This window comes from Lepisosteus oculatus, chromosome 12, assembly GCF_040954835.1.
Source record: "Lepisosteus oculatus isolate fLepOcu1 chromosome 12, fLepOcu1.hap2, whole genome shotgun sequence".
Taxonomy (NCBI): Eukaryota; Metazoa; Chordata; class Actinopteri; order Semionotiformes; family Lepisosteidae; genus Lepisosteus; species Lepisosteus oculatus.
In genome coordinates this window covers 32,382,110-32,398,658 of record NC_090707.1, presented here as the reverse complement: position 1 = coordinate 32,398,658, position 16,549 = coordinate 32,382,110, and the positions used below count along the sequence as shown (strand labels likewise).

At 40.6% G+C, this 16,549-nt stretch overlaps 1 protein-coding gene across 6 annotated transcripts in view; it reads right to left on the bottom strand.

Moving 5' to 3' along the window:
- The window catches only part of LOC102699239 (myc box-dependent-interacting protein 1), a 67,892-nt gene that overhangs the window by 36,991 nt on the left and 14,352 nt on the right, over window positions 1-16,549 (bottom strand). For all 6 annotated transcript variants that reach the window (XM_069197229.1, XM_069197227.1, XM_069197228.1 and 3 more), the window contains exons 2-5: window positions 11,224-11,304; window positions 10,299-10,353; window positions 8,351-8,445; window positions 3,397-3,492 (exon numbers count right to left, since the gene is read on the bottom strand). In XM_069197229.1, coding sequence (XP_069053330.1) covers window positions 3,397-3,492; window positions 8,351-8,445; window positions 10,299-10,353; window positions 11,224-11,304 — 327 coding nt within the window. The remainder of the gene's footprint in view (window positions 1-3,396; window positions 3,493-8,350; window positions 8,446-10,298; window positions 10,354-11,223; window positions 11,305-16,549) is intronic.

The window sequence follows — 16,549 nt, the reverse complement described above, 5'->3', positions numbered from 1 at the left end:
GACACCAGTCCATTGCAGGGTACACACAGACAGACACGCATACACTCCCACCTGGGCCAATTTTCCCAGAATCCAATTTACCTACAGTACCAATGTGTCTTTGCACTGTTCGAGGAAACTGGAGTATCTGAAGATAAACCCACCCAAACATACTGTAAGAAGAACATACAAACTCCACGCAGACAGGACCCCAGGAATTGAACTCTGGGCTGCAACAATGCAACACCATCCCACCCCATGATGCAAAGTCAATTAGGAAAGGTAAATGTGTGCATCTGTTTGCCTAGCATATAAAAGGAATGAGAAATCATCCAGCATTCTTCCACCTGACTGTAGTCCAGGAAGTCTGCTGTGCATGACAGTCTAAGCATAAATGATAAACCACTCTTGCTTCCTGAATTGCAGGAAGCAAGACTGGAAAAAAAAAAAACGCCAGTAGGCTTTTTCAGATTTTCGGGTGCTTTAATTTATGAGCTCAAGTTTCATGGTTAATTCCTTGTACAGCTGGCTTAATCTTAACAGATCATCTGATGCTGGCAGTTTTTAGCAATCCACCTTCGATTTTCTACTGTAGTATTTCTGCTAACAATCTTTCCAATTGTTTATTGCATAACGAGAGACTTCACTAACATCAAGCAGGCAGCTTTGACAGCTATTATGCAGATTCTTTGTGCATTAAATTCAATCACAATGACCCATCCATCCTATGCTAAACATTAGGCAGAAAGAATCACTGAGACTATAGACCCCCTCAGATATTTATGAAAGGAGTGGTCTTCAAACGATCATGCACAGATGTTCATAGACTTTTGATCTGGGCTGGGAAAAACTGTGGCAGGCAGAAAGACGTTAAAACAGACAGCTAAATTTTATTCATCCATATTTATTTAGCACATACTGTAAACATTTTCTTCACATGTAGAGTAGAGATAACCAGGGAAATGTAATAATGATATATGAATCAGCTTGAACATTTCAGCTATGTCAGCATTTATGATAACACCTAGCAAAGGAGGTGAACAAAAAGGTTAATATTTATGTGACTGATGCTCATAGAAAAGCTACCATTATCTGTGGTTTTCTCAGGCTTTTTCTCAGGCTATAAACTGAATAGTAATACAACAGGATTGCTGTCCGCCTCTTTGATGCTACATTTTGGTCCTGACAGAATACTTCAATTAATGGGATATGGATTATTTTAGATTATGCCTCTTTCACTTCACTCGCTGTCTAGTGCAGAATAATACAGCACTGTCATGCTGCTCAGAAAAATCAGTTCAGGCAGCTTAGCAATTATGTCCTGATACGACGAAGAAAGCACTCGGATCAAGACTGTTCACACCTGAGCAAACCTCTAACGGCTAAATAGTTCAATACACTGCCAACAACTTGATCCATAGCAATTTACCCATTGATCCAGTAGCTCATTTGGAAGGAGTAATCAGGAAGAATCCTTGCTCAGACATACAGCTCCTTACTATGTTGCCCTGTTGTGTTTGCAGCCATTCTGCTGTACGGTATGTAGGGTGGTACGCTGGTACGTTTAGCTTACACAAAGAAGAGATTCAAAGGTCATTAACAAAACTCTTCAAACATTATTATGAATATAGTGCCAATCCATTAACAAGGTGACAAATTAGAGCCAAGTAATTCTATACATAACTAAATAGATCTTCTAGAGAACCACTGTGGTGCAATGGTTAGGACTGCCTTTGTTCAATTCCGGGCCTGGGGGGGGCTGTCTGCCTGGAGTTTGTATGTTCTCCCTATGTTTGTGTGGGTTTCCTCCCACAGTCAAAAACATACTGGTAGGTTAACCCCCCCTGGTGTGAGCTTGCCCCCATAGTGAACTCATCCCAATCAAAGGGATAGTTAGTGTCCGATGTTTGCATACTGTGTCAGGCCTGATTTAGGTGGTCACCTGGGTAATGCTCATTCTTCTGCACTACTGGTCTCGTCAGATCCCAGCATGGCTGAATCTTTTCCTGGGATCAGGAAAATCAGGTTGCTACTGTAAATGGTGCTAGCCCAACCGCAGAACTCCTCCTCTGGGGTTCAGAATTTCCCAACACATACCCCAGTATAGTGTCAAGGGACACTTTCCTGGAGAAGGTACCATCCTTTTAATATTATCATTAGAGGCCATGTTCAAATAATAAAATTCTTAAGAGCAAGAGTGTTAGCCCTGGTGTCTGGGCTAAATTCCATTTTGGTATTACACAATCTGGCCTACTATTTTAGGCTACTGGCCTATTTTCCTAAATTAGAGTCCTGCGCTGTAAATGGGATCCTGTAGGATTAGTGGGACCCATCCTAACTCACTGGGGGCACGGGACACTTCGTCTCTGTTGTGGGCACCATGGAGTGAATTGATTCAACGGCGGGAGGCTAGATATTGAGGAGTACGGGATTAAACAAGACTGTTATCTTGTAGATTGTGCACAGAAAACGTGCACAGAATTTGGCACACAGAATAGCACACAGCTAGAAAGTTCCCTTCTTAACTTACTAGTAACAAATCATACCCCTCAGACTCCCATGATGTAATATACCATATGTGCTGCTTTTTAGAACAGTGTGTACAGTATGTGAGGGCACCGATGCTAGCATGACAGATTCCAGTGCAAAGACAGTCAATCAGACATTCTTTTTATCCACAGTAAGGTGAAGCAAAGTCATAGGTGAAGCAAAGTCATAGAAAGATTTAAATTTGTTTTTAGTTCACAGGTGTTTACATAGCACAAGCAGGATGATTTTGATTTTGATCTGTAATGGACTGTCAAAACTGCAGCTGTTTACAGCTTTCCATATACCAATTTTGCGGGCTTTTAGGTTACTTACGCTTACAGCTCTGAGATACCAAAGACATTCCTTTGTTAAAAACAGCAGAGTAACAACAGTTCTTATTTCATGCAGTGTCTTTAAAAGCAACTGTCTCAAAGATTTTGGCATGACATAAAATCACGCTAGATAAAAGAAAAAAGAAAAACAACTTTGTGGTAAAATACATTTTTATATATTCGGATGTAAAAGCAGGTCCCCGATTTGTTTGGGGGATGATTCTCCACAGTTCTGGAGGACAGGTGTAAATGTACAGTGAGAAAACACTACTGCACTCCAGTTATGGATGAAGTGGAAGACTGCCTTTCCATGTGAAGTGTTTTGTGATACTTTAGGCTTAAAAGCACTTTTTAAATGCCAAAAATGACAAGCTACTACTGTTGTTGTTATTATTGCATAATTTTGCTTACCACAATTCCTAGGATTATAATAAAGAAGGAGGGACAGGATTTGCTGAAGAGCTACTTAGAACTACCCTGATGTCAAGGACCATAAATCTTAAAATATTTTCAAATGTATTCGCTGAAAAACATTAGTGTTCGGTATGTGTCCTACCTTGATGTCAGGGAATTGTCCAAGGTATGTGTCCATGGAGATGAGCGCATGGTCCACAAGTTTCTGGTGGAAATCTGTCCACAGAAGGTCAGTATCCTGCAAAAACAACAGATTCAGGAAAACTTCCCTTCCAGTGGAGTCCAAGCGCAAGATCGTGAAATGCTGCACAACGTTGCAATAGTTGCAACCTCGAAACGAAATTGTTGCTACAAAATGTTTTTGCTCCACTAAGTATTAAGTTCTTCACTTCAGGATGTTGTACTTGGGCAGAAAAACACCAGGACCCAAGCTGATAGAGAACTGAAGGTGGATGCAAAAAGCACTTTCTATAGCAAACTTGCATTTCCAGAAAAGTGGCGATATAATTTAAACTTGTATTCATAATTCATCCATACAAAAACACCAGAAGGCCATACAGCTTTAACGAATGTAAGGATTCATCAATCAATATTTTTAGGATAGAGTTTCTGACAGCGAGGCAGCATGGTGCTGCAGTGGTTACCATTGCTGCCCTACAGCACTGGGGTCCTGGGTTTGATTCCTGGGATGTTATCTGTGCAGAGTTTTTATGTTCTTCCCTTGTTTGCATGGGTTTCCTCCAGGTGCTCCTGTTTTTTCCCCCACAGTCCAAAGATATACCAAAAATATCAAAACTAATCACCCCCTTGGCCTTTTCACATTTTATCGCATTACAGTATGGAATCATAATGTATTTAACTGAGATTTGTTTGCTGTTGATCGATACAAAATACGCATACAACACCCCATTGATCGCAATCCTTGGGGCCCTGGGTTCAAGGCATCATTGCTAAACACGACATCACTGTGCCACCATTCTAATCTTTATGTTGATCCTAAATATACGCTCAAATGGCTTCCTGAGCAGCACTGTGACTTCCTGCATTCCAATGAGAACTATAAACACAAAAAGGAGAACACCGAGCTAGATGAGGCTTCTGAAGAAAAACTAAGGTGCTCATGTTGAACCTTTAAACACAATGCTGGGAACGCAATTAAAAATCATTTATTTTAAGATATCAGTTCACAAACAACGAAAACTTTCTGTTTGAGTATGCAACTTTACAATAAAAGTACTGTTTCGAAAAAGATGTGTAAGTATCATTAGAAAATTCAGCAAACGTTTAAAAACTTTTGAAAAGACTGAATACGTTTCAAAGGCACTGCACTAGTGCTTTAGAACTATTAGTCCAACGAAAAACAACCAGATTCACTGTGGGGCTTAAATGAATATGCAGCACCGACAGGCTGAAAGAACTGCCACTTTTGTCAGGAACAGAGAAGACTGAGTCGCATAATGAAACTCATAAATTGCTGGAGATAACTACTGTACATAACCCAAGTATATTATGAATGTTGCTTATATATGATACGGATTCAAAATCTGTAGTTAGGAGTACAACATCTAGAACACACCATCATGATGAAAGACATCACATCTGGAGGTTAACTCCATGATGAAAGGGGCAAACAGTCAAATTCACAGCTGTGGCTCAACTTCAACAGCCCTACACAGAAATGGAGGAGGAGGTGGTCAGGTAGTACTATTGTTTTCGATCTTAGCCAAAGTTAGTACACGGAGATCCAATATGATGAACATGGGTTGCCTTCTAAATGAGTCTGCTATGTCCTCTGTCCTGTGAGTAAGTCCTGAGAGGACGGAAGACCGCAGGAGGGAATCAGTTTGGAGACGAGCCACACAGAGGTGAAATCTGTCATGTTCTCAGCGACTCCTGCAGCCTTGCGGGTTCCAAACAAATCGGACTTCATTTCCTCTCGTGATTGGACCCAACCTGCAAAGGTTATTCTCTTCTCCCCATGGCTTTGACATCCCAGTGAAGGACCTACTCCTCTTGGAATAATATATAACATTACTTTATTAACCCTTTACAATTTCTTGCATTAGGAATTTTCTTTTCACATACCCCAGCTTGCTCTCCATGAGACGCACAGACAGGGAGAGAGCCTGGGGTCAGAGTGCAGGGTCTGCCATAGTACAGCGCCCCTGGAGCAGTTGGGGTTAAGGGGGGCTCAGGGGCCCAACGGAGTAGGATTCCTCTGCTGGCTGTGGGATTTGAACCGACAACCTTCCAGCCACAGGCACAGATCCTTAGCCACAGAGTCACCGCTCCGCCCCATCTGGTTTATCTGGAATCTGGTTTAACACGAAAATAGTTGAGCGAACCAAGCAGGCAACCCTGGAGGGGACTATGGAAGGGGATCTGGTTGTTTTTCGTTCGCACGTTCATTTTTTGTTGGCTTAGTTCCCAAACTAAAAGTTGATCCCAAAAAAAAGCAAGCAAGTATATTCTAGAATTAACGCTTGACATATGATCCGAAAGTAAAAAGTAAAAAAGGTGTATAAATTGCCCTACAAAAATATTATAATGTGCTTAAACACCATGGAGAATGTAATCTACGAAACATGAACAAACACAGAGATATACAGAGCAGCAGACTGCAACTCGGCCATGATCCTCATTGACAGACCAAAAACAAAGAAGAAAAACAAGCCCAAATGTACTTCAATCCAAAATCCTCCAGCAATGGTGTTACAATGCATTCTAACCAATTAGTTCTTTGTAGGATTAAAAAAGATGAGCACCTATTGTAATAAACAAGGGGTGTAAACAAAATAAATAAAGCATAGATGAGGTTGAAAACTGATCTTTACATCAGCTTGCCCTGGAACCAAATTGATACAAATTAGCAAAAATACCTCATTAGTCAGAGAATGTCCAGCAAAATAGCCTTTTTTTATTCCTGGCACAGTGCAGTTTCAAAGAAAAGGGATAGGCAACAAGTTAAAAGACGCCATCTATTTCCAAAAACGAATGGACAAAAACCCAGTGGTTGTTCACTGATATTTTTAGACAAATAACCTTTCTCACTATACCCTCCCTAGATAAAGGCAGCAAAATACTACAAGACATCACTTCTCCCTAGTGAATTCCCCAGGAAGGAAACTGACATTTCAATGAAAAAATAACACATGCCTTTTTTTCTAAATGTATATTTTCTCAAATTCTCAACCATTTACCTCAAAATGGTTCTGTCTTTCAAGGTGAAGGCCCCAAAAGCCTAAAGGCCGGCCTGTCAAAACCAGTGTTTACTCACAATACGATGCCACTTCAGTTTTATAAATCAATAACTTCTTGTTTTTTTTAGCTGAAATTCTCCTCAGCTTACAAAGTTTTTATTTTTTTATCAGGGAATCTTTACTCTTCTTACCTCCTACTCATATAAGGAATTAAATTCACCATTCTTATTACAGTACCACCACTTCACAGCTTTTCTTTAAGTGTACTGAACCAAGTGGTACTTAGAAAGATTAATGGTCATACAATAATCAATAGAGGTGTTCTTCTGATACCTCTATTTCTGTGGCATATAACAGGAAGATATAAAAATGACACCCTAGGATTTACTGAGTCATTCAAAATTGTGTCCACACTCAACATGATTGTCTGCACTTATTTTATTCAGGTAACTGCACAGTGCAATACAGGTTTATCAAAACATCAGAATGAGTTAGAGATGGGATGATGTTTACTTTGCCTAAACAAAATACAAAAATGTTCAACGCAATCACTATAGCAGGGCAGAGAGCAAGGCCATATTTTCTCATAAATAATTCAATTCGAGAAAACATGAAGAGCACATTTACTCACACCGAAGTATTCCTTCAATTCAACATGAACCACAACAAACCAAAAATAGCGTTCTGTTCTTTAAAAGTTCGGTGGAAGCTTCCAGAACCATACTCAGTAGACGTGGATTTAAAACTGAAAACAGGATGCAGTTCTTTACAGTCTGTGGCTCTGTGGAACAAAATAGCCAACCGTGTTGTTGAAGCCAATATCCTGGTTTCTTTCGAGAAATGGCTGGATGAGGTCATTGGATCAATTAATAACTAACTAGCAAATGAGTTAGATGGGCTAAATGGCCTCCTTTCAGTTGTAGTGTTCCTCATACTCTTCATGATCAAAGTCAAAGAGTTCTTTTAGGACTGCTCACAAGTGCCCGATGACCTCCACAAGATGACAGTTGCAGTATGACAGTGTTTCAGTGCATACATGAAGTTCAAAACACATGGTCAACAGCACATAAAATAACTGTTCCAAAGTAGCCACAGCTCAACATTGTGGTTGGAACTTAAGTTCACAAAAACTGAGATCTGAAAGGATGGAGGAATGGTCAAAACTCCCCTTTCAAGACATGCCAGAGCCTTATACAGTGTAGCATAGTACAGGAATTACTTGTCAGTGTATTTTCCAAAATATCCACCCATTTTCTAAACGCCTTGTCCAAAATAAGGTCGCAGGGGAGCCGGAGTCTATCCCAGCAATCAACAGCTTGGATACACCCTGGACTGGACACCAGTGCATCACAGGGCTCACACAGATACAGACACCCTCACACTACGGCCAAGTTTTAAAGAAGCCATTTAACCCACCAGTATGCAGTATCTTTGGACTATGGGAGGAAACCAAAAGGAAATCAGAAGAAAACCATACATACAAGGGGAGTACATAAATTCTGCACATAAGCAATGCTCACTACTGTGCCACTGAGCCACTCAAATACATTCTAATATGAACTGAAACATTTTCAAATGTAACATTGTCATACTGTTTCTTGTTCTTTTCATGCACTTCAGTTTAAGATTACAGTTTAACATTCACAGATTGTCTTCAGGAAGGGCCATTCTCCAATCGGTAAACGATTCTGTTACATGCTGTTTTTTTGCTTGCTTTTCATAGGATGTGAATAAATCTGGAGGACACTGTAAGGCTACTTAAACTTTTCAATAGGCACACCACTGCAAATTCTTCAAGCAAGCTGCTCAGAGAGGCTAAATATTTAATTTGCTCCAAACCCTGACAGTTCTCTCCTATATTAAAGAACCAGTGCTCAATAGATAAGCAGTCCTTACCTCTACTATTGAGTTAACTTCATCTTTTCCATACCACTCTGGCTCATAAACTTCCTGGAGGCACTCGGACAGCTTCTTCGATGCTTCATGCATCGCTGAGGAAAGGACAAACCACACAGATATCAGACCTTCAGGACATAAACCACTGAAGTGCATACGTTTGGACAAACAGTACAGCTTGAAGCGATTCAAGTGCGATGCTACTGTACATCGGTGTACTTTTGCTGCAAAGGAACAAGTAAAGATTCGTTCCACCCTGAAAAATAGAAAGGAGAAATGGGTGTACACCAGGGTGCTGCATATACAAATATATCAAGCACTGTTAAGACCAAATATACAATGGCCATTAAAAACAGTTCACACATCACTAACGGATACAGAAAACAAAAACAATGAACAAATGTCGGAGGTGCTCTCTGGAATTATACCAGAGGCAGCAACTCTTGTCTTCAGAGCTGTCAGTGAGGCAGCTATCATTGCTTTGATTTCCACAGGGAGAATTTGTTTAAACAGACAAATTTACTGGTTTAAATATTATAACGCTTTATTACATCACATTATTTTACATTGCTCTTATACATAACGGTTTAAAATGCATTCTAAACCATCTATCCATTTTCTAACAGTTTTAACCAGGAAAGCTGAAACCTATCCCAGCAAGCAACTGGAGCATGGCAGGGTACACATTAGACAGGAAGCCTGTCCATCGCAGGGCAGATACAAACATGCACACACTCACACCAGGGCCAGTTTTACCAGAAGCCAATTAACCTAGCAGTATGTTTCTCAACTGTGGTAGGAAACGAGAGCACCCAGAGGAATCTCCTGCGAAGACGAGGAGACCACACCGATAGTTAACCAGGAACTGAACCCAGGAGCTCAGTGCTGTGAGCCAACAACTCTTAACCACTGAATCCTACTCTGTTGAGCCCCTGAGCAAGGCCCTTAACCCCAGCTGCTCCAGGGGTGCCATATACATGGCTGACCCTGCGCTCTGACCCCAAGCTTCTCTCCCTGTCTGTGTGTCTCATGGAGAGCAAGCTGGGGTATGCAAAAAGACAAATTCCTAATGCAAGAAATTGTATATAAACAACCACATGGAGATTCTTAAATACTCTCCCTCACCTTATACTGGAGTAATCCACACACAAAGGCCATACAGACTTTCACACATACCAGACACTGACCTTTGATCAAGTTTTCTGCTTTTGACACCAATTACTCATTGCAGGTGGAGATCATGGCTCAAACAAAGGAGTAACTTTTACAAAACAGATACACAGTACATCTCAAGATATCACTCAAGAAGTACCTAACCATCACATGGTTTAACTCAAATTTTCACCAGAGTGTACACACTATGCTCATGTAGATGCTGTCATATAAAATGTGTCTGCAGTGTCTTTTATTCAGTCTGTCCATGGGGCACTATTTGTACCATTTTAAATGTCTGAAGAGTACCTTATACCTAGGTATGGAAACGTGTAACAGAACAACTGTCATTGTGGGGGGAGTTAGGCTGGTTGAGGTTGAGGCATGTATAGAACCATATAAGGTTTAATGCTTGTTTAATGCTTGTTTAATAGAGAGACTGGGGCAAAATCTGTGCACGTAAGTTAAATCATTACCCACAGGTGAAGTAAGCTTTCTGTCTGACTGTGTTTCCGCAGCAACCGGCGTGACTGACAGGTAGAGGAGGCGTGTCCGGCTGCCATGATAGAAGCAGCCTACTCCACAGCGCCCCCACGAGGGTGGGAGGAGTAAAAAGTCCTTAAAAATCCAAATAAAACCTGATACATACTGGATGCCTGTACAGTACATATAACCACGGGAACAAACACTAACTGGAAACTAATACTGTGTATTAGTATGGAAAATAAAGGGAAGGGAAATACGACCCCTTGAAATGACCTGGTGTTCCATTATTGCCAGCTGGCCATCGCCATACCTTTCACAGATGTTAAATATGCTCGTAGATCCTTCTGGAGCTTGGTTCCTTCCGTCTGGAAAAACAAAAGGGGAAAAAAAAAGAGCTCACATGTAATGAAAATCAAAAGCACACTGCGATGGTCACTGCTGTGCAGCCTTGGAGTGTAAAAGGGTTGTTAGGTGTGCATTCATGCGTTTTGAAGACCACGCCACACTTGAATTTAGAATTTCACATCAGGACCAGGACCTTAGGACCTTACAGGGTTGTCTTGAAGCACTTTACTGAGAATATTAATACACCGAGAGGAATTAAAAACACAAGACACTGTTGGTGAGAGCTGGAGATGAGACTATTTCCCTCATAAATCATAACCATTGAAGGACACATTCTGTAAAAGAAATGTAAAGTGTATTTACCCCCTATTTAAATGGTATCTAAACCCCTGTGTATTCCATGCCCACATACTATTTTACCTGTTTTGGGGGTGTGCATAGGTTATTATGTTTTGGAAAAAGGTCTCTTCTGGTTTCTCCTTAATTCTAAGAAAGGATATTCCTTGTCAGTAAGTTCTGTCTAAAATGTTTAAATACAGCTAACAGGTTGTTGTTTCTACACCAGGAGCCTCTGTATTCCCTTGTGTGACATCCCTGGAAATCTTGGTTTTGAACTTTTGATTTGATCATGGTCTTAGGACCATGGAAGGTACCATGGTCCTGAGAGATAGGAGGGGATGATGGAGGCTTCCATCAAACTTTATTACATGGGGGGGTCCCCATTGTATTGGTTTAGCTATACTTTAGGGGTCCTAAAAGTTGAATCTTGGAGAGGAGCAGCAGTGAGACAGACAAGTTTTATTGTGTGTGCGAAAATAAAAATGTGTTCATAAAATAAGTAAATAAAATGTATCCATACTGCCATACCGGACAAGGAGGAAGAAACTCACCAGCTGCTTGTTAAAATTTACAACACTCTCTTCAAAGAGTTCATCCTTTGTCTCGTCCGCCTTTCCCAGTTTCTGGAGAACCTGTATCAAAGACAAATCACAGTTTTTTTTCAAGTTTTTCCTCACTTACCTGTCTCTGTAGACATGTAAGAATGGCCCATCACTTATTTCAGTATCTAATTTGCTCGAAATACTGTAGTCGGGCGTTACATTTATTTTCACCACAGTAAAAAAAAACACATACAGCAGCACTGCAGTACAACTGAAATGGTCAAGATTTTAAAATGAAATGACAAAAGTATATCAACGCTCAGTCCTTTGAGCTTAAGACAGACACCAGAATCAGGGTGTGAACGCTACCATAAAATTAAAAGGAGCTAAATCGAAGTAGAAAGACAGGAGATGCTTCCAGAATAAGCTGCTACTATATATTTAGTTGTCAAGGCTGAGTCGGAGAAAATGATAAGTGTTCTGTTGAGTTCTTCGATACTGTAGGTCAATAGGAACTACACAAGTAAGGCTTCACTTACCTGTAGATTTTATAATTATTTTAATTTAAAAATGTGTTTTGCCTGATGTGTCTCACTCCCTAATACTGAAAAGATGTGAACCAAGCAGAAAGAGCTCTTACTGTCCAAACTCCACCAGGCCTTAATGAGGAGGATCTTAATACCCAGGTCATTACTAGACAAAATGCATCTTTTCATCTGACTACAGAGTGCAGACTGGATTTTTACCCAGTTATGTAGGGCATCTAAGTTTGAAGCACTAACTTGGATTGACAAAAAACCAGGACAGGCCTGCTGTGAAGTCCTGCACCATTCACAAGAAAGTCCTGGCATTATTTCTCCAATGTTATATAAAACACGACACATCACCATATTTAACTTTATCAAAAATAGCCAAATAACACGATGTCAGGAACGTTCCACTAAGAAAACCTACAGCATATGCGCCTAATAACAGGAAAAAATCTGTTTCATAAAAACGCATAAACGATGAGATCTACTGGAAGGCTTCATTTAGAAGTACAGTCTGAAAAACTTTAAACTTTGAATGTGCTTTAAAAGAATAGAAACAAGCTATTTAAAATGAAGAAAATGAATTCTTTCCAAATGCTAACTTTTCTACTACTGCTGCTTGAAATAGTTTAAACTCTAAAGATACCATAATGCATTTTGAACTTAAAATATCCAACGCAAAGAAAGTGAAAACCACAAGGACCACTGCTTAAATTGAAGCAATATCTAATATGTCCTCCACACATGAGTAATATATACTGTACACTACCTCATAGGCAAACTACTCACCTCTCGTCTTTACTACAGCACAGCATTGCTGGGGTTTTGATCATTCTGAGGATGTGGCTATAGGTTTTGCAGTATTGCTGACTGCTGATGTTTCTAAAAATTCTGAAGTTACAGTAAGTGCCCATGGTTTCAGCCCATGGCCTTTTCAAAATAGCGAACATGCTGTGCTGCAGTACGGAGGGGACGTGCTTAAATGATTTCTGGATGTTTTACGAAAAAAAAAGAAAAAATCACAGGCAAAGGCCATTCCTTCACACGCACACAGAGAAATGAATCAGTTTCTTAAAAAGGCACGTTTGATTTTAACTATGGCCCTATCAGGGTTGTTCTCTATGCGGACTCTGCACATGTAGGCTTTGGATACCTGACAGACGAGGTGCCTGAAGATTGCAACGTCAAGACTACAGCTAAAATGGTAGTCTACCATGCTAATTATCATCCCTTCCCTACCATACAAGTTAGAAACACGGTCAATGGCAAAGACACTTGACAGTAAAATGAAGTCTTATCGCCAATGCTTTTTGTAGAAGAATGTAGCTTTCAAATGGTAGGATAGACACACCAGTATCCAGTTCTCTCCCAGGCAGGCGCCACAACTGTACTCCTGTTGTATACAGGACCTCCACTATTCCAGCCAGAAACTATTTGTACTGCTCACCTTTGGAGTTGAAGCTTCTCTGAATTACTTCTCTCTCTTGACAGATATGATGTAATCTGTTTTGTCTTAGGGAAAGGGGAAGTTTTTAGAAGGGACAAAGTGCTGAGCTTTTTTACAGCACAACATCTTATAAAAACCCTGTACTGCTTGTAACAAATTGAGTCTCTGGTTGCACTTTGGCAACAGGGCTCCCAATATTGCAATATTGAAATAAAGACCTTACTCAGGTGAGAACTCTCTCTTGTGGCTTCCTTGATAGGTAAATTTCCACGACAAGTCTTTTGCTTTCAGCTCTTTATTTTGTAACTCTGGCTGCTGTTGTGTGATCCGTCCTTGTCTCCTGAGGTGCGTTTTGCTCAGACTGCAGCTTGACATGTAGACGTGTGGCCTTTCCAGCTTCCTCTGGGCTGCTCTGCTTCTCCTCCAGCTCTTCCATCAGCTTAGAGATTTTGGCTTCTAGATGACGGCCCTTCCCGTCAGCCAGTTCCGACATTCTCAAAACGCTGCTGGCCAGCTCATCAGCCGGTTTCTCCTTCTGAGCCTCAGCCTGCTTGCAGGTTCGCTCTGCTGCAGTCAGGTTCTCCTGCAATTGCATGGGCCCAGCCTCCAGGCTTTTGGTCATCTTCTCATTCACCTTGGCTGCAGTCAGCACTTCCTCCTTGGCAATGCCGGCTTGTTCTAGTTCCTTCTAAAAGTCCTTCATCGGAGCCTGAGGTTCATGCAGCTGCTTAATAGCCCCTTCTCGGCCTTTGTTTACAGTTTCAGTGTGGTCCTCGACTTCCTTGAGGTCTCTCTCCTGCTTCTCCTTTGCTGCAATCTCCAGGCCTCTCTGCTCCTGCTCATCCTCCAACTTGGTGCCCAGTTCACACACCTATTTGACCAGCTGTCTCTTTTCAGCGGGGGCCTGTCGGATATGGGCTTGAAGACCTCCCACCTCATTGTTTCTGACCTTCACTTCTGCTTCTGCTCTGGTCACTCTGGTATGGAGCACACAGTGCCTAAGTCTCCTCAGGGAATTTCCAAATAAACAAACTCTCAGTCTCTTCACCAATTCAATCCTTGGTCAGTCCTTCTCCTCTGGTCAGTGGTGCACACAGGGATTCTGTCTTCTGTCCCCTCCAACAGCAGGCACTCACTACCCCCAGAATGACACAGGAAACCACTGCTTTCCTGCTTTTTAACAGTTATCTGACCAATTGACTTCCTGCAGCTGGTCCTGTGAATGTGAGCAGGAGCTCACTCCCCCCCCCCCAGAGAAGTCTGGGAAATGTAGTCCCTACGGGGCTATGCTCTCACAGAATGTTTTGGAGCTATTATTAATAGGAGCTCCACATTTGAACTCTGCCTCTAAATTACCCATTCCATTTGATCAAAGAAATTACATGGAGTTTCTCTTTAATTTATTTATTTAATAGTCTTTAAATCAGAAACACAACTGTACTGAACATTTTTACTGGTACTGATGACAAAATGGCTTCTATTTGGTCCTCTTGTGCTCAAAACAATACAGACTGCCATTATGGAGGGTTCTTTTCAGAGGAATATTACTGTTATATCCCATTACTGACAAAAGATAAGTGTTGCACAGTTTTGTCTATCCCTCTGAACATTTTCAGAGAAAACTGTGCAACACTTATCTTTTGTCAGTAATGGGATATAACAGTAATATTCCTCTGAAAAGAACCCTCCGTAATGGCAGTCTGTATTGTTTTGAGCAAAAGAGGACCAAATAGAAGCCATTTTCTCATCAGTACCAGTAAAAATGTTGATGTGTTTACACGCAAAGCTCTATGCTAATTCTTGCCAGTTTGCTTTAGGGCTAACAAGTCAGAGATGACCACTTTAACCTTTCATCCTTTGCCTTCCCTTTGGGACATCAAAATTAAAAACTAATTTCCCACATGGATGCATGTAAACAAGAAAGATGCGATCTGGGTCCCCTTCCGACCAGTGAGCTCAACGTTCTAATTAAAAAAATACTTTTATTCCTGGATGTTTACACAGTTGTGCTACAAGTCAGTTTTAACTACATATTTTTTTTATTTTTTTTTATGTGGCGCAGTAGTTGCATTGCTCCCTCTCAGCACTGGGGCTTTGGGCTAAATTCTGGACCTGGGGTGCTGTCTGTGTGGAGTTCGTATGTTCTCCCCGTGTTTGCGTTGTTTACCTCCCCGTCGTTCCCGTTTCCTCCCACAGCCCAAAGACATACTGGTAGGTTAACTGGCTTCTTGGAAAATTGGCCCATTCCTGCCAAATGATCTGAGCTCTTAACAGTGCAGGCAGCGCTATTAATTTGGACGTTTTTGATTTAACACCCTTCTGCACTATATACTACTTTTTTTAATATGATTTTCTGTCACCAACACTATTCTTCCCTTGAATAACCAATCTAGTATAGTAAGTGGTCTCCGTGCTATCTATCCTTATGCTCACCTACAGAATAAGATTCTGCATGACTTGGTACCTCAGTTCCTGTCTGAGCTACTATCATCCAACTCCCCACCTCGCCACCTGATTCTGGTCTCCTATCTGTCCCCCAAGCTCGTCTACATTGTATGGGTGACAGGACCTTCTCCTGTTTTACCCCAACTCGCTGGAACTCTATCCCCAAGGATATCAGTGAGTCACTTTCCCTAAACTCCTTCAAATCCAAACTCAAAACCATCTTTAGAAGAGCCTTCACTTAACTGGTTCCATTCTTTACCCCTCTGCTCCTATTTTATTCAGTAACCCCATCTACTGTCTTCCCTCCTTGAATATTCTCATTGTGTATTTTTTGTTGTTTGGTAAAGCGTTTTGAAAAGCCATCTTTAAAGGAGCTATATAAAATAAACATTATTATTATTATTTTTATGTTCTGAAGGACATAGGCCCGCAGAGGTGGAAATATAAGTGACATGTATATTTCAGATATATAGAATATATAGGAATATACGGGTAGTTGAATACATATTACAGAATGGTCAGTTATGAATCACAAAATTAATCAAAATCATACCTAAAGCATGTAATTACTATCCAAACTTCTATTTTTCTAAAAACTTAAATCCATAGTCATTTCTTTCGAAGCTCAATGTATAAATGCACTAAAAAATGCTATGCATACCCACAAACATCTAAGCCAATATACTGAAATTAACTTTTCCCTATTTGTATTTTCTTTTACAGTTGTTTGCTTTTTATTCCCTTAAATTACATAGAATTAAACAATCGATGCAAAATGAGGGTTTAATTTCACCCTGTAAAACATCTACATAATATATATATTATTTTAGAAATAATATTAAAAATGAAAATGTATACAGAGCAACCTGACTTATTCCTGGTCTCAAGGGAATGATGAACTTCAACAAATGAC